Source organism: Pelophylax lessonae (assembly GCF_965119305.1).
Source record: "Pelophylax lessonae genome assembly, chromosome: 1".
NCBI classification, from domain to species: Eukaryota; Metazoa; Chordata; class Amphibia; order Anura; family Ranidae; genus Pelophylax; species Pelophylax lessonae.
In genome coordinates this window covers 266,461,207-266,480,167 of record NC_138768.1, presented here as the reverse complement: position 1 = coordinate 266,480,167, position 18,961 = coordinate 266,461,207, and the positions used below count along the sequence as shown (strand labels likewise).

The 18,961-nt window shown below is 44.4% G+C and overlaps 1 protein-coding gene across 2 annotated transcripts in view; it reads left to right on the top strand.

Moving 5' to 3' along the window:
• PI4KA (phosphatidylinositol 4-kinase alpha) overlaps positions 1–18,961 on the top strand; it is a 293,423-nt gene that overhangs the window by 102,759 nt on the left and 171,703 nt on the right. For both annotated transcript variants that reach the window (XM_082244087.1, XM_082244086.1), the window contains exons 17-18: positions 922–1,025; positions 6,404–6,572. In XM_082244087.1, the coding sequence (XP_082100213.1) occupies positions 922–1,025; positions 6,404–6,572 (273 nt within the window). The remainder of the gene's footprint in view (positions 1–921; positions 1,026–6,403; positions 6,573–18,961) is intronic.

Genomic DNA, 18,961 nt, shown 5'->3' with positions numbered 1-18,961 from the left:
ATTTAGCCATTTTGTTTTTTTACTATAATTTATTGAAATTGTTTTACGATAAAAAAGAGAAATAGAAGCAGTGCATAATCGAAATAGAAACATAAGGTATCAATACACATTGTACAGATAGTCCTCTCCAAACGCAGTGTAAGGGTGGCAATGGCCTTATAGTGTAGTATGGCACGGATAAAGCAAAACTAACAGAATATCCTTTTACAAGAATGTTATTCAGTCATCTGTAATATAAAGATCATGCTAGTATATTTTCAAATAAACATTCGTATGTTTTTAAAAAAAGTTTCACCTGGCTGGCAGGTACACTTTAATGCTGGCACAGCCACTCACAGGGGATCTTCATTTCATGTTGGCAAAAGATCTAGTATCTAAATTTTCCTGAAAAATGTTTTCATTGATTTCAGAGTGTGTGTTTACACTGTTATGAATAATTCCAAATGAAGATCGAGGCTCCGTTCACATGTAGGCGTTTTGGGGCGTATTTGGGGAGTTTTTCTGCTCTAGGATCAGCTCTCAAAACGCCCAACAAGACAAATCCTATTCATTTCAATGGCCCCTGTTCACATCTGAGCGTTTTGACGCTGTGAGCAAAACGCCCAACGCTCAAAAAAGTACATGAGCTTCTTTTTGGGCAGATTACAGGCGTTTTCCATTGGTCTCTATTCAATCTAAAAACGCCTGCACAAAAATCGCGGTAAAAATCACGGTAAAAAACGCGCGAAAACCCTACGCTCAGGTGTGAATGTAGCCTGAAGAGTATTTACCAAGAAAACATTTTTGGCTAATAACCTGACCTTTGTTTATCTGTAAAATCTCTTGATTGTAATGTCACCCTTATATAAAGAGTTATTACTGTTGAAGTGAAATGTCTTGTTTGTAACCATCAAGTCTCTAATGTTTGTATTTTCTCTGCAGCAATACATTTACCAGGAAGTGTGGAATCTCTTCCAGCAGATTAGTGTTAAAGCCAGCTCAGTTGTCTATTCTGCCACCAAGGATTACAAAGATCATGGCTATAGGTATGTTTACATAATATACTTAAATGGCCAAGCTGATCCTAATTTGGCATGCATTTTGTGTTCTGTATAAACCACCCCCCCCCCCCCTTAATAAAGAAAATGTATTTCTTTGTCGTTCATTGAGGGACACAGGTTGGTAATAAACAGCCTAGGGTTATACTGCCTTCTACAGGACAAATATACTGTAGGCACATAGGGAACTGAAAGCCAACCCCCTTAAGGCTATAACCCCTCCTGCCTTACACCCGCTGAGTTTTTCTTAATAACTTGTCAATGTCTAATTGGATTGCCTAATTGGATATATATTGGATAGTTCTGGTAAGTGCTCAAACATCGATCAAAGGTTGATTGTACAAAGATTGTATAGCCAGAATGTAATGTGTATGCTGACCCTAAGTGTTCCTAGAAGAATGGATATTTATTTCCCTTCTGCTATATTTTTTGCTTCAATTGGAATATTTTTTTTCTCACCATCAACAGTTGTTGTTAGATTAATGTCAGATATTGGAAATCCTGGAAGTCTCTCCAGATAGGCAACAAGGTCAGGTCAGTATAGACAACCCATCAAACGTATCTGTGTTCCAGTTAATAAGGACACGCTATTTATGTTTAGGCTAGCTTATCTGGCGGATTCCTTGCTGAATTTTTTAGGGTCAGTGCTGCAGCAGTTCTCCTGTCCCTGTCTCTAAAGACTCACTGTTATGAGTGGATAGAAGGGTTTGCAAGTTGAGGATTTCTAGATGTGCGCTGAATCTGGTGAACTTTCAATGGTCTTTAAGCACGTTTAGAAATGCCTCCTCTTTATTAATGTCATGGGGCTACATATGTGTCTGGTCCTTGGTAGCTCGGCACTGTTTTTGCCCAAACTGACATTTGTATCTCCCACTGCGTTTCTCCTTCAGTTGTGGCTATGTCTACATTGTGTAGTATATCCCCTGGCGGTTGAGCCATGTTGTGTACAAACCATCTTTTTTAATTTCCCACCACTCCTCTTCTTGGGATGATAAAACACTGATTGAACTAGTGCCCCCATGCCTCCAGCTTCCTCCTTTCCACTTCAGGGGATTGCAGAAAAAATATTATGAAGCAGTTTTTCATTCACAATTTTTTTTTCTCTATGTGTGATCTCAGAGCATAGCCTCTCCTTCCCGGGCAGCCTGCCAACAGAGACACTGTGGATTGCAGTAGATTTACCCTGGTGGTTCACACACTGCCCACAGCAACAGAGGTTGCACACATCAACTCACTGCAGTTCAGCTGATCTGTGAGTTTTCCTGGGAAAAGAAAACCACACCTTTTTAAACCCCCCCCCCCCCCCCAAAAAAAAAACCTTGCAAGACAACGGCATAATGTGCTAGTATGCATCGCATACTAGCACATTATGAAATACTTACCTTAGAAAGAAAGCCCTCTAGCATGCTGTCACCACTAACAGGGCTTCCATCTTCGCCTGGTCTTCCTTCTGGATTCGCGTGCTGCGGCCGTCTGGCCGAGCTGCGGTGACGTCACTCCCTTGCATGCACGCGGCAGTCATGGACTGCAGCACGGAGCTCTGCTCTAAAGGGACGGAGTGGGTATGCCATCCATTCAGAGCTCATGTACCAGTGACATTACTGGCTGCATTCAGTGTGAATTTCTCCTAAACACTGCAAGTTTCGGAGATATTCACTATACCTACAGGTAAGCCTTATTTATAGGCTTAACTGTAGGTATACATTAAAAAAAGAGTTTACTACTGTAACGGATCAACCAGCACCCCGACTGGGTACCTCCGTTGACGGATGCTCCTAGTGCTGCACGAGGGCTCCAAGCACTCCACCAGACACCATAACCGCCTCAGACCCCACAAACCGCCGCAGCTTGGTTAGGGCCTTGCCGTCTTCTACCCACCCTGGACCTACGACAAGGCTCCAGGTTCCCATGGGTGAACCTCTCTTTCCCCAGAGAGTGCAGCAGAACAAGCTCTTACACAAGCTCTTACAAGAGCTTAGTGATTATCCAAGGGAATATGGAGGACATAGCAATCCCTTGTAGCCGATTCCCCCAATGAGAGACAGGACTCTAGATTGAGGGTGAAGTAACTCAACTTTATTGAACACCGCCCTGGTGGACCTTGTTGAGGACAGGCCCTGAGATTCACAATCCAATGAAAACAGAGTTTTACACTTCCGTACAGTGTACACAAAGATATACATTGTGGGACAATCCCCCCTCCCCCTTAGCATCCAATCCACATATACATCCCATAACAAGTTTATCTTAAGGCAGACAGAACAAGAGAGGTCATTAACATTTAACAATGAGACAGGCACAATCCACATTCCTTTTCAATACACAAATAATTGGGAAGTCTGTCTGGCATGCAGGGACATGGAATACACAGTGTAAGGTGGTATTAAATCTTCATATTTCTATATGAAGATAATGCTGACAACTATTACTGTCCCACTTGAAGCAATTCAAACCATTAAGTATCTGCTCCTCGCTTCCAGTGACGGTAATACCGTCACAAATACCACTTTAACCGGTTGCCGACCGCCGCACGACTATATACTGCGGCGGTCAGCCCCGGCCAGGCAGAGTGACATATCGGTACGTCACTCGCCTGTCACTGACTTGCGAGCCTATCGCGGGCGGGCGCGCGCCCGCCGCGGCGCGCGCCCGCCGCGGCTCGTTCACAGACAAGTCAGTGCGTGTGACCGGCGGACTCGATGTCCGCCAGTCACACTGCGATCGCTCCTGTGAAGGGAGAAAGACAGAGCAGCTTGTGTAAACAAGCTGCCTGTCAGTTCTCCCTGTGTAAAAGTGAAGATCTGTCCGTTCTACTATGTAGAACGGTTGATCTTTGCTTTTACACCAATAGGAATGTCCCTACACAGTTAGAATCACGCCCCTAGGACACACTTAACCCCTCCCTGTCCAATAAAGTTAACCCCTTCCCTGCCAGTGTCATTTTTGCAGTAACAGTGCATATGTATAGCACTGATTACTGCAGTAATGTCACTGGTACCCCCAAAAGTGTCAAAAATGTCAGTCAAGGGTCCGATCTGTCCGCCGCAATGTCGCAGTACCGAAAAAAAATCGCAGATCGCCGCCATTACGCGTTAAAAAAAAAACACCAAAAATGACAAAAATCTTTCCCTTTGTTAGTAAACGCGATAACTTTTGCGCAAACCAATCAAAATACGCTTTTTGCGATTTTTTTTTTTACCAAACATATGTAGCATAAAACAAATTGGCCGAAAAATGTTAAATTTTGATTTTTACTTTTTTTTTTTTGGGGAATTTCATATAAAAAAATGTGAAAAATATTGTTTTTTTAGCAAAATGTTTTTGTTTATAGCGCGTGATCAAAAAATCGCACAGGTGATCAAATACCACCAAAAGAAAGCTCTGTTTGTGGGAAAAAAAGGACGTCAAATTCGTTTAGGTACAGCGTCGCACGACCGCGCAATTGTCCGTTAAATTCACGCAGTAAAAAATCGCAAAAAAACCCCTGGTCCTTTAGCAGCCAAATCCTCCGGGGCTTAAGTGGTTAAGTGCAGTGATTTCTGAGGCTAAACAAAAGGGCAGTTGCCCTACGACTGCAAATGACTCAACAAGATCTTTTTTGCACTGCATGCAAGGTCAAGCTGAGCACGGGAAAAGATTGTGTTTTGCACTTCTTACATGTCCAAAGAAACGCCTGTGTGGTTGGTGCAACGCGTTTCTTCCTCTGATTGCAGAGGTTTAAAATGTCCTTTTCCACCTTCTTCAGCAAAATTTGATGCAGAGATGCCTTTATATAATTTATTCTGTTGGGGATCTTCTGAATCTAGAGGATTCGTTGTCAGGTACTCTCTTGCTTAAAGGAGGACACCCCACTGACCAAATTTCATGTCGGCAGTTGCTTCCAGAGTGTTTTCTCATCATTCCCTTTTTTCGATAATTTCATGTAAAAAAAATTAGAAACATCCTGACAATTGCTTGCCCAAAGTGGTCTCTGCTTTTCATTGCAATGAGGATATTGTGTTACCTTCTCTTTGTTCATTTTACCCCTAGGAGATCGCTTATTATTGCCTGGATATAGTGAGGGCCATCAGGGTTTGTCTGTTGGCTAATGTTTCTTTTATGTAGATGAGTTCCTTGTTTGTTATTCTAGAAGGTATTGTGCTGGTATATGAATTCCAAGATAAAGTGCTTATACTAGGTCAGTAAGTGTTTATTGGGATTTTTGTCATCAGGCCTCTTTGTCTCAGGTTTGTAAAGCTGCAGCCCAGTCTTCTGTACATATTTTCTCTAAGTTCCACAAGGTGGCTATGTCTGCTTCTGCACATGCTAGTTTTGGTCTAAAGGTTCTGCAAGCAGCTTTTGTTTTATGTTTTTCTTGTTGGGCTGAATACCTGTGTTGTTTAAGTATCATTGCCCCTCAGTTTGGGCTGATTTTGGTTGTCCCTAGGTTGCTGATTAGCAAGCTGTGACCCTCAGTGGACAAAAGAGAAAATTTTATTTTTGTACTCGCCATAAAATTATTTTCTCTGAGTCCATTAAGGGGCACGGCTCCTTCCCTTTGTATGGTGTCATTATGTCATTGAACTGCTTACTACAACTGAGCAGGTATGGGGGTTATAGTCTCAAGGTGGGTGGCCTTCAGTTTTCTATATGACTAGTGTCTATTTCTCCTGTAGACATTGGTAAAATCCCAAGCTGCTTATTACCAAGCTGTTTTTTTTTTTTTTACTGTACCCTATGTTTTTAATCTGATATTGTTAATTAACACAAAGGACATCTTTTGTTACCTTGATTTGCCTGTTTTTCACAAAGACCTAATCTTCACAAAGGCCATAAACTTGCCGTATTATCTGTGAATTTCTGTTGTCAAATCACATACAGTTGTTGCACTTCTTTTTATCCGTTTCATGTGTTTGTAGGGTGTCCATACTTTTTAAAAAAAATTTTATCTGTCTCCATTTTCATTCATTCTATTTATTCAAAGCTTTATATTACATAAACTGGTATTAAAGTAACTCTGCCATTGGCATCACATACCTTCAGCAGCTTTTTTCCCCCTTCTTTGATCAAATGCCAGTTGTTTCTGAAAGGGCAAAGCACTGGTGTATCTGCGTAGTGTCTAAGACTGCCCATTCCCTCTCATCCTCCCTGAATCATTCACATTGTCCCGTCACTTTGACATACTACCTCACTAGCCAGTAGAAATGTGTAAGAGATGGGATGGAGGCAAGCTAGCTCCACAAATACAAGAAGCTTTGGAGCTTGCCTTTTAAAATAGCCTGGCATTTATGTATAGAATGGGCAATGAAAACTGCTTTGGGTATGTGCAGGCACTTTACACCTGCTAACAGCTAAGTATGTAATTTTCTCATCCATTCGGTGGACAGACACTGTTCCTTGGCTGTCATAAACGCACTGGCAAACATTGCGGCCAACATCCAAGGAGAGCAGCTGGTGGATGAGCTTTTGATGAACCTATTGGAGCTGTTTGTGCAGTTGGGTCTAGAGGGAAAACGGGCCAGTGAAAGAGCCAGTGAAAAAGGCCCAGCATTGAAGGTGAGCCCTAATGCTATCAATTATGGCACTATTGGTACTTTTTTTTTTTTTTTAATAACCTACACAAATAACTTGTTTATAAAATGTAATACCTTTGACAGCAGCCTATATTGTCAGCTGAAAGACTGATGAACAGAGTGAGTACAATTTCAGCGATTCTGTATGTTTGGTTTTCAGTTGTCACTAAACAATAGGTGGAGCTGCATGGCATTTTAATAAGGAATGATTAAAGATGGTGTTAATTGGCTTAAAGAGTAACTCCACTTTTGTTGAGGAAAAAAACATTCCTCTCTGGGTGATCCATGTACATTGCAGGAATTTTAACAAACTATCTTGCAGATTTCTACCTTTTGTTATTCTGTAGGAGTAGCGGTTTGCTTGTCTCTGTCCATATGCGAAGTGAATCTGTAGGAGAGTGGATTTATTTCAGCTGCTGCACCTGCGCGTGCTGGGCTCTAATGAGGAAATTGGCAAGGATTGCATCCCCTTTTAGATGTGATTTTCCTTTGGGAGTTTCTCACTTAAAAAAATGACATTTTTGTTGCAAGGGGTGCTCAAAATCTGACTTGTATCTTAGTGCAGACTTGACTTGTGCTGCAATTGTATACAGTGGGTACGGAAAGTATTCAGACCCCCTTAAATTTTTCACTCTTTGTTATATTGCAGCCATTTGCTAAAATCATTTAAGTTAATTCTTCTTCCTCATGAATGCACACATAGCACCCCATACTGACAGAAAAACACAGAATTGTTGACATTGTTGCAGATTTATTAAAAAAGAAAAACTGAAATATCACATGGTCCTAAGTATTCAGACCCTTTGCTGTGACACTCATATATTTAACTCAGGTGCTTTCCATTTCTTCTGATCATCCTTGAGATGATTCTACACCTTCATTTGAGTCCAGCTGTGTTTGATTATACTGATTGGACTAGATTAGGAAAGCCACACACCTGTCTATATAAGACCTTCCAGATCACAATGCATGTCAGAGCAAATGAGAATCATGAGGTCAAAGGAACTGCCTGAAGAGCTCAGAGACAGAATTGTGGCAAGGCACAGATCTGGCCAAGGTTACAAAAAGATTTCTGCTGCACTTAAGGTTCCTAAGAGCACAGTGGCCTCCATAATCCTCAAATGGAAGATGTTTGGGACGACCAGAACCCTTCCTAGAGCTGCCTGTCCAGCCAAACTGAGCTATCGGGGGAGAAGAGCCTTGGTGAGAGAGGTAAAGAAGAACCCAAAGATCACTGTGGCTGAGCTCCAGAGATGCAGTCAGGAGATGGGAGAAAGTTGTAGAAAGTCAACCATCACTGCAGCCCTCCACCAGTCGGGGCTTTATGGCAGAGTGGCCCGACGGAAGCCTCTCCTCAGTGTAAGACACATGAAAGCCCGCATGGAGTTTGCTAAAAAACACCTGAAGGACTCCAAGATGGTGAGAAATAGGATTCTCTGGTCTGATGAGACCAAAATAGAACTTTTTGGCCTTAATTCTAAGCGGTATGTGTGGAGAAAACCAGGCACTGCTCATCACCTGTCCAATACAGTCCCAACAGTGAAGCATGGTGGTGGCAGCATCATGCTGTGGGGGTGTTTTTCAGCTGCAGGGACAGGCCAAGTACAGGGATATCCTGGACAAAAACCTTCTCCAGAGTGCTCTGGACCTCAGACTGGGCCGAAGGTTTACCTTCCAACAAGACAATGACCCTAAGCACACAGCTAAAATAACGAAGGAGTGGCTTCACAACAACTCCGTGACTGTTCTTGAATGGCTCAGCCAGAGCCCTGACTTAAACCCAATTGAGCATCCCTGGAGAGACCTAAAAATGGCTGTCCACCAACGTTTACCATCCAACCTGACAGAACTGGAGAGGATCTGCAAGGAGGAATGGCAGAGGATCCCCAAATCCAGGTGTGAAAGACTTGTTGCATCTTTCCCAAAAAGACTCCTGGCTGTATTAGATCAAAAGGGGGCTTCTACTAAATACTGAGCAAAGGGTCTGAATACTTAGGACCATGTGATATTTCAGTTTTTCTTTTTTAATAAATCTGCAACAATGTCAACAATTCTGTCTTTTTCTGTCAGTATGGGGTGCAATGTGTACATTCATGAGGAAGAAGAATGAACTTAAATGATTTTAGCAAATGGCTGCAATATAACAAAGAGTGAAAAATTTAAGGGGGTCTGAATACTTTCCGTACCCACTGTATGCTATATTATTTTTTTTTTTATTTGCTAATTTTTGTTTATACAAAAGTGGAGTTGCCCTTTAATGTAATGATCTTTTAGTTACAATATCCAACTCCAGTTGATTCTTGTAAAAAATACAATGCAAAAATTTACAGCAGATCCAGGGATAAAGGAGACTGATTTCTCTTTCGTTCATTGATGGACACAGCTCCTAATATTTATCACCATTGAGTTATACTGCCCCCTGCAGGAGTAGGACACTAGACAGAAAATAATTCTCGCTACACACATGGGCAGTCAGGACTAAGGACCTATTTCCTTGCTGGGATCTATGGTCCTGGCAAAAACTTTTTTACAATAGAAAATGTTTTTCCCCTGGATTTTTTCCTGTGAGATCTGCAATCAACTGCCTGACATTCCGGCCAGCGAGCGCTTGCAGATTTCAGCTTCGGGCTGGGTGGGGCTGGCCTGCGAGTTAAATGCCTCACGAGGTCGCATACGACCGACTCTCGGCCCGAGTCGCAGCGTTCCTCCTGGCGGACAGTCCCCCATTTCGATGGAGAGGAGGATCTGTCTAGAGCAGTGCCCGTCTAGTTCCTGGTATGGTGAGTAGCTGTCCCCCCTCTCCCCCTGGAGGGTTTTGGGGGGGGACATGGGCTCCTCCGTGGGACGGTCAGACCCCCAGGTTCCCCTGATCATCGTACGTGTAGTGCAGATTCGCCTGGAGTCTGGTGGGGTCCTCTCCGTCTCTGCTGAGGATTGCTTGGTGCTTTGTGCCTGGCGACCGGGTGGTGCTGCCAGCGCAGTGGGGGCTGTCCCTTAGCAGTGTTTTACACTTTTTGTGGAGTCCCCCTGGTGACTCATGGAGTCTTTGGAGCACATTTCCCCACCTGATCCCCTCTCTGTGGCTGCTGGGCTCTCCGAGTCCCAACCATCCATCGATGCACTGACAGCGGTCCTGGAGTCCCTTCTGTCCCAGGTGGAGGTGGCTTCACGATGGGCTAGCAAAAAGCGCCCCCCCCCGCCTTACCTTGCCTTATCTTTCTCATCCAATCCTGACTCTGATTTGGCCGCCGTGGACTTGGGTCACCCTGCTGGGTCTATAACCACGTTCCTGAAATCTTCTGATAGTGAGGATGATTCCTCCACATATGCGACCACGCAGGAAAAGGCGCTGGTGGATGCACTGATTGTATCTGTGCATGAGACCCTGAAGATGGAGGACGCAGTTGAAGCTGGGATGGAGGCGCAAGGTGCCCTTTTGGCATTCACAAGCCATCCAAAGCGGCAAAGGTGTTTCCTTTCCCTGCCTATTTTGACGTAATTGTCGCTAAAGAGTTAGGACGACCAAAGCGCCAACGTGGGGTCCCTAAGCGCTTTACTAGGCATTACCCCTATGAGGAGTCCTTAAGAAGTGGACTGTGCCACTTATTAGACGTAGGCCTTCCTTCTCCAGTCATAACGTTTTTTCATCCCACAGGGTCAACTGACAAGGGCTCGAACACTTTTTAGTGCCTCTTCTGGAGGATCCAAATGAATCTGATCTGGCAAGCCAAGATCAGGCTTCTCCAAACCCGGGGACAAGGATCCTTCTGCATGACCTCACCCGTATTAGGGGTCGGAGGGAATATTTACTGGTTTCTGGACTCGTGGACTTCCCGGGTGCAAGACAAGTGTCTCCGCAAAGTCATTTGGTATGGCTGCAAGATCAAGTTTCACTCTTGTCCCCTGGCAATAATTTTTACTTCCAACTGGGCCTGTCCCTAGACTGGGCCTGTCCCCAGTTCTGAAATTTAAAAAACCAGCCGAAGTCTGCTCTGGTTCCAACCCCAAAGCAGGACTATCTGGGCCTGACTCTGGACTCGGCCTTAGCCAGAGTGCTCCTTCCTCTGGACAAACTCCGGAAATTGCAGGCTGCAATTTGCCTCCTGCTGTCAGACAATTGGTCATCCCTCTGGACTTGCATGCGGTTGCTGGGCCTGATGGTGTCTAATTTTGAGGTGGTGCAGTTTGCACTGTTCCATACGAAGTCCCTGCAAAGGGAAATTCTGACCAAATGGGACAAGACTCCGCAGTCTCTGGACAATCGGATCCGGCTGAGTCGGGGCACTAAGGAGTCCCTGATATGGTAGCCTTGTTCTCTGGTACTTAGGCTGGAAAAATCCTTCCTTCCCTTGTATTAGACAGTGGTCAGCACGGATGCCAGCCTGTCCGGCTGGGTAGGCGCCTCGGCAAGCATTCAGCTCAGGGGATCTGGGCGCTGGAAGTATTCAGACTCCTGATCAATGTCTTGGACCTCTGAGCGATCAGACTATCTGGATCATTGGATGGATTATCTTCAGGGTTAGTAATTGAGAGAAGTGCAGCACCACTTCTATATAAATATACACAAAAGTATATCAATAAATTTAAATAAAGTGAGGAAGTGCCATAAATAAATGTACAAAATTACAATTCATAAAGGTGAAATTGGTACATATAAAAGGAATAAATTCTTAAAATTGTGAAAATTGGTGTAAATAGTTCATTATAATTAATCAAAACTGTATAAAAGTCCCAAAACATCAATTGTATATATAAAATATATATATATATATATATACAGTGGGTACGGAAAGTATTCAGACCCCCTTAACTTTTTCACTCTTTGTTATATTGCAGCCATTTGCTAAAATCATTTAAGTTCATTCTTCTTCCTCATGAATGTACACATAGCACCCCATACTGACAGAAAAACACAGAATTGTTGACATTGTTGCAGATTTATTAAAAAAGAAAAACTGAAATATCACATGGTCCTAAGTATTCAGACCCTTTGCTCAGTATTTAGTAGAAGCCCCCTTTTGATCTAATACAGCCAGGAGTCTTTTTGGGAAAGATGCAACAAGTCTTTCACACCTGGATTTGGGGATCCTCTGCCATTCCTCCTTGCAGATTCTCTTCAGTTCTGTCAGGTTGGATGGTAAACGTTGCTGGATAGCCATTTTTAGGTCTCTCCAGAGATGCTCAATTGGGTTTAATTCAGGGCTCTGGCTGGGCCATTCAAGAACAGTCACGGAGTTGTTGTGAAGCCACTCCTTCATTATTTTAGCTGTGTGCTTAGGGTTATTGTCTTGTTGGAAGGTAAACCTTCGGCCCAGTCTGAGGTCCAGAGCACTCTGGAGAAGGTTTTTGTCCAGGATATCCCTGTACTTGGCCGCATTCATCTTTCCCTCGATTGCAACCAGTCGTCCTGTCCCTGCAGCTGAAAAACACCCCCACAGCATGATGCTGCCACCACCATGCTTCACTGTTGGGACTGTATTGGACAGGTGATGAGCAGTGTCTGGTTTTCTCCACACATACCGCTTAGAATTAAGGCCAAAAAGTTCTATTTTGGTCTCATCAGAACAGAGAATCTTATTTCTCACCATCTTGGAGTCCTTCAGGTGTTTTTTAGCAAACTCCATGCGGGCTTTCATGTGTCTTACACTGAGGAGAGGCTTCCGTCGGGCCACTCTGCCATAAAGCCCCGACTGGTGGAGGGCTGCAGTCATGGTTGACTGTCTACAACTTTCTCCCATCTCCTGACTGCATCTCTGGAGCTCAGCCACAGTGATCTTTGGGTTCTTCTTTACCTCTCTCACCAAGGCTCTTCTCCCCCGATAGCTCAGTTTGGCCGGACGGCCAGCTCTAGGAAGGGTTCTGGTCGTCCCAAACGTCTTCCATTTGAGGATTATGGAGGCCACTGTGCTCTTAGGAACCTTAAGTGCAGCAGAAATCTTTTTGTAACCTTGGCCAGATCTGTGCCTTGCCACAATTCTGTCTCTGAGCTCTTCAGGCAGTTCCTTTGACCTCATGATTCTCATTTGCTCTGACATGCATTGTGATCTGGAAGGTCTTATATAGACAGGTGTGTGGCTTTCCTAATCAAGTCCAATCAGTATAATCAAACACAGCTGGACTCAAATGAAGGTGTAGAACCATCTCAAGGATGATCAGAAGAAATGGAAAGCACCTGAGTTAAATATATGAGTGTCACAGCACAGGGTCTGAATACTTAGGACCATGTGATATTTCAGTTTTTCTTTTTTAATAAATCTGCAACAATGTTAACAATTCTGTGTTTTTCTGTCAGTATGGGGTGCTATGTGTACATTCATGAGGAAGAAGAATGAACTTAAATGAGTTTAGCAAATGGCTGCAATATAACAAAGAGTGAAACATTTAAGGGGGTCTGAATACTTTCCGTACCCACTGTGTATATATATATATATATATATATATATAATTTGTGTTAGAAGTCCAGTGCTGAAAAACTTGTGCAAAAATTCCAATGAGTGTAATACAAAAAACAGAAAGTGCTGGTGCTTGAAAGTGAAGCTTCTGAGAACAAATCCTTCACCACGTAAAGATTGGCCGCTCATCTCACCTTCTGACCCTTGTTTTACCAGCAGGTCAGAACAAGTTTTTTCCAAACAGGGATGAAATCTTGTGGATGATATTCAGCCAATATCCTGTGAATCTCCATCCTCCACCCTCGCTGCCGTTCGGAATGCCTCCAATATAGGACAAAAAAGAGGGACAAATCTAGTGCTCTTCTGTATGCAAATCTTTACTTGGGCAAGCAATAAAAAAGGTATACAACTCACATAGGCCGACACACTAAGCTGTGTGGGCTCTATATCGCAATCCTCTCAATACCGGATCACTCAGTGAGGAGACATCCGACAGCAGGCTCTGCCCCCTATACGTCATCTGATTGACTTCGTCAGTAGGGGTCATCTTCAGGGTTGTCCAGTGCGCATTCAATCGGACAATGCCACGGCCATGGCTTATGTCAATCACCAAGGGGGCACACAAAGTGTCCTGGTGGCTCTGGAGGTAGCCGGCCATCTAAGGTGGGCTGAACCGTTCGTTCCAGCCCTCTCCACCGTACACATTCCCGTGGTGGAAAATTGGCAGGGGGATTACCTCAGTCGGCAGGCGTTGGACAATGAGGAGTGGTCCCTTCATCCACAGGTGTTTCATCAGTTGTGTCTCTGGTTGGGGCACCCCTGAGGTAGATCTGTTGGCGTCTGGGCTCAACAGAAAGGTGCAGACGTTTGTGGCTCGGTCAAGGGATCCTCTGGCAGAAGCCACAGACGCGCTGGCGGCCCTGTGGGGTCAGTATCTGATTTACGCCTTCCCTCCTTTCAAGCTTCTGCCAATACTTCTACGCATGATTGAGGCAGAAGGAATTCTGGGGATATTAGTGGCTTCGGACTGGCCTCGCCGGTCTTAGTATGCCGATTTAATTCAGCTGGTCGCTGACATTCCTTGGCAGCTTCTTCTCAGGGAGAATCTGCTGTGCCAAGGACCGATCTTCCATCCTGCTTTACAATTGCTGGCTTTAATGGCTTGGCTGTTGAACGCCAGGTGCTGAAGGATAAGGGTTTATCTGAGTCTGTGATTCCTACACTGTTGAAAGCTAGGAAATCTACCTCTAGGAAGATCTACCATCTTACGTGGAGGATGTGCATTGAATGGTGTGAGTCTCTTGTGGTTCTTCCTCGCTCCTTCTCGGTGGCTCGGATTTTGACCTTCCTTCAACGGGGGGTTTACAAGAAATTGGCCTTAAGTACCATCAAGGCTAGGTGTTGGCTTTGGCGGTCTTCTTCAAATGACCTTTGGCCACACACTTCCTGGTGCATACTTTCTTCAGGATGTCTGACATTCGGTTCCTCCAGTGCGGGCTCCTTGTCGCCTTGGGATTTTATTTGGTGCTTTTAGCTCTACAGAAGCCTCCCTTTGAAAATATTCGGGACATTCCCCTGCTTACGCTGTCCCAAAAGGTGGCCTTTTTAGTGGCTGTCACCTCTGCCTGCAGGGTATCGTTCACTTTACCTGGTGATTCACACAGATAAGGTGGTTCTTCATCCCTGTCTCTTGTTCCTTCCAAAGGTTGTCTCTGATTTTCATTTGAATGAAGACATTGTGTTGCCTTCCTTGTGTCCCAGGCCTAAACATCCGAAGGAAATTGCCTTGCATGCCTTGGATGTTGTCCGGGCAATTAGGGTGTACCTTGCAGCTGCGGAGTCTTTCAGGAAGTCAGACTCTCTTTTGTGCCCGGGGATGGACCTTAAAAAGGGTTGTCTGCTTCCTCTGCGACCATTTCCAGATGGATCAGACAGATGGTGGTTCAGGCCTATTCCATCAGGGGTCAGGGCCTATTCCATCAGGGGTCAGGTTCCTCCTTTTCCCTGTCAAGGCGCACTCTACTAGTAACGCAGGTTTGCAAGGCGGCCACCTGGTCGTCGGTGCGCACTTTTTCAAAGTTTTAAAATGTGGATGTGTTGGCATCTGTGGATGCTTCTTTTTGCTGCAAGGTTTTGCAGGCTGCTGTTTAAGAGGACCTAATCCTCTTTGAAGGAATTTTTTTGTTGTTCTCTCATGTTTAACACTGCTTTGGGATGTCCCAATGGTTATGAATATCAGTAGCTGTGTCCGTTAACCACTTGCCGACTGCCTAACGCCGATCTACGTCGGCAGTCAGCCCCTCACAGGCAAAGTGACGTAGGGCTACGTCACTAGCTTGTGAGGGTCTCGGGAGCGAGCGCGCGCCCCCGGAGGCGCGCTCCCGCTCCCGCGTGGTCACGGACCCGCGCTCCCGCTCCCGCTCCCGCGTGGTCACGGACCCCCCCGTGCGTGTGACCGGCGGACATCGGGTCCGCCTTGTCACTCTGCGATCGGCGGGGGAGAGGGAGAAAGTCAGGCAGCTTGTGTAAACAAGCTGCCTGTCATTCTCCCCTGTGTATGAAGGATGATCATACGGTTCTACTATGTAGAACCGTTGATCACTCTCCATACATCTGAAGCCACAGCCAATCACAGTAGAAAGCACGCCCCTAGGGACACACATAGCCCCTCCCTTTCAAAAAAAAAGTTAACCCCTTCACTGCCAGTGTATTTTTACAGTAACAGTGCATATATATAGCACTGATTAATGTAGAAATGTCACTGGTAACCCCAAAAGTGTCAAAAATGTCAGTCAAGGGTCCGATCTGTCCGCCGCAATGTCGCAGTACCGCAAAAAAAATCGCAGATCGCCGCCATTACGCGTTAAAAAAAAAAAAAACAACAAAAATGACAAAAATCTTTCCCTTTTGTTAGTAAACGCGATAACTTTTGCGCAAACCAATCAAAATACGCTTTTTGCGATTTTTTTTTTTTTTTTTTACCAAACATATGTAGCATAAAACAAATTGGCCGAAAATGTTAAAAAATTATGATTTTTAAATTTTTTTGGGGGGAATTTCATATAAAAAAATGTGAAAAATATTGCTATTTTTGCAAAATTGACGCTCTTTTTTTGTTTATAGCGTGTGATCAAAAAATCGCACAGGTGATCAAATACCACCAAAAGAAAGCTCTGTTTGTGGGAAAAAAAGGACGCCAAATTCGTTTAGATACAGCGTCGCACGACCGTGCAATTGTCCGTTAAAGTCACGCAGTGCCGAATCGCAAAATACCCCCTGGTCAGGAAGGGGGTAAAATCTTCCGGGGCTTAAGTGGTTAATGAACGAAAGAGAAAATGGGATTTTTGACTTACCATAAAATCCATTTCTCTGATGTTCATTGACGGACACAGCACCCTCCCCTCCCCTCCGTGGAGTCATAATTCTCCTGACACTGCTTGTAACATAATGGAGTGGCTATAGCAGAGAGGGGAAGTATACTCCCTGGGACTGCCAGTGGGTGTAGCTAGAATTCTTTTCTGCCTAATGTCCTACTCCTGTAGGCGGCAGTATAACCCAATGGTTCTGACTATCAGAAGCTGTCCGTCAATGAATATTAGAGAAATGGATTTTTTCGGGAAGTCAAAAATCCTTCTTTTTTTTTTTTTTTTTTTTTAACTTGGGCCTGCTCAAATTGTGAAATGAAATGCTGAGCCATAATTCAAGAGAAAACAAATAAGAGTATACAACAACCTATATGCACAGGAATTGGTAGATGGCATAGCCACAGGAATGAAATGGTTCAACTGACTTGGGAGACACAGCCTACAAGCTGAATGCGTCCAGTTTTAATGCATCCTGCTAATGAATTTTCCCTGTCAGCATATATCCCTACTTGATGGGTAGCCCTGTTTCCTGCATTGGCTTTATTCTGAGCCCACTTTAATATCACTCACACTCTCTGGAACATCAGAAGGGCGAGGCAAAGCAGAGAACAGTGTGTCTAATTTCTTGTGTAGTTGGCAAAATACTGTATTTTTTCAGGCACATTTAGAGCCACCGATCCTCATGTAGGGGGGCCTGGACAGCAGGGGGATCAGTGCTGGGAGACAATTACAGAACGATGCACTGTGTCTGTGTCTCTCCCTCCAGCAGCTGAAAGCCGATTTCTCCCCCTCTGCCTGCCACCGGCTTTCAACTGTTGGAGGTCCTCTCGTCTCTCCGCATCAATCATCCTCTGTGCTGCCCACATCTGATTCTCCTCTGTGTGCCTGGAGGTAAGGGCTCATTCACACAGATACTCTGGTTGTTGGGGCCCGGGCACACAGGGGGGCCTGGACAGTAGGGCGATCAGTGCTGGGAGACAATTACAGAACTATGCACTGTCTGTGTCTCTCCCTCCAGCAGCTGAAAGCCGATTTCTCCCCCTCTCCCTGCCACCGGCGTTTGGCTGCTGGGGGTCCTCTCGTCCCTCTGCATCAATCACCCTCTGTGCTGCCCATCTGATTCTCCTCTGTGTGCCCGGGGGTAAGGGCTCATTCACACAGATACTCTGGCAGTGTGAAGGAGGGGTTTGGGCTGTAGCTGCCTGTTTTTCTGTGAGGATGCAGCGGCTGTACGAGCACAGCCGCAGGCTCTAATTTGACAGGTGTGCAAGTGTGGGTGGGTGGCCCCTAATGGATACTGTTTATGTTCGGGCCATACACCTGCATTCGCACACCTGTCAAATTAGGACCTGCGGTGTGTTTGTACAGCTCCAGGTGGATCCAGCCACATAAATGAACCAATGATTCAAACTGTACAGACCACAGCACCCCTGTGAACGAGCCCCAACACCTCATCCACAAACAGTTTTATTTAACTCGATGCAGTTTTCACTTTTAGATTTAGCAGGAATTTTGTAAATTATGTTGTGTTTGTGTTCGCAAACGATGATTTTAGTATATTTATAGTGAAATATCGTTTTGATATTTTCTTGGGGGGGGCCTTGTCAGGTAGCCTGTAGGAGCCCCCGTGATTTCTAGCAGCAGCCATGGGTACATTCCCCTTGAAATATAGGTTACATTGACATGCTGCCTTGGTCATTCACAGTTACTTAGGTCCTTCTAGGCTGCATCAAGCTGCTTTAAGCTAATTTTACCTTCACATTGACTTGTATGGGAAGGAAACTATTGTGATGCAGACAAAAGGACAGTTACACAAGCCACTGAGTTCAATTCTTATCAGGAAGCAGTTAGGCAGCCTGCTAAATATTGCTGCATGGAAGATGAGGAAAATTATTAAAGATGTCATTTTTTTTATATTTAATTAAAATTCATACATACATGTTTGTGTATATATATATATATACCTTGCATAAGTACCTAAATATGTCTTTAGTCAGTCTTCTGAGGGTCAGCACTGTGAGCCAAAGAGGGCTTTGACGCTTTGCTCATTGCTGATCGTCTACCTGAACATGCTAGACATCTACACTAGACATGTGCAGGGATAATCTCATTAATATACTGCTGATCTTTCCTGGTCTAGTCTCAGACTGAGACAGGCCTTTGCCCTAGTCTTAAAAGAGGTCCAGGCCCTCTGTGCTGTCTGACAGGGGTACCCAAATTGAATTGCTGATTAACCACTTGCCTACTTTGCACTTAAACCCCCTTCCCATCCAGACCAATTTTTAGCTTTCAGTGCTCTCACACTTTGAATGACAATTGCGCGGTCATGCAACACTCAACCCATATAAATTTTTCGTCCTTTTTTTCATAGAAATAGAGCTTTCTTTTGATGGTATTTATTCACCGCTGGGCTTTTTATTTTGTGCGCTATAAATGAAAAAAGACCGCAAATTTAAAAAAAAAACGTTTTTTTTTTAGTTTCTGTTATAAAATTTTGCAAATTAGTAATTTTTCTTCATAAATTTTGGCCAAAATGTATACTTCTACATATCTTTGGTAAAAATATCCCAAATAAGTGTACATTATTTGGTCTGCGTGAAAGTTAGAGAGTCTAC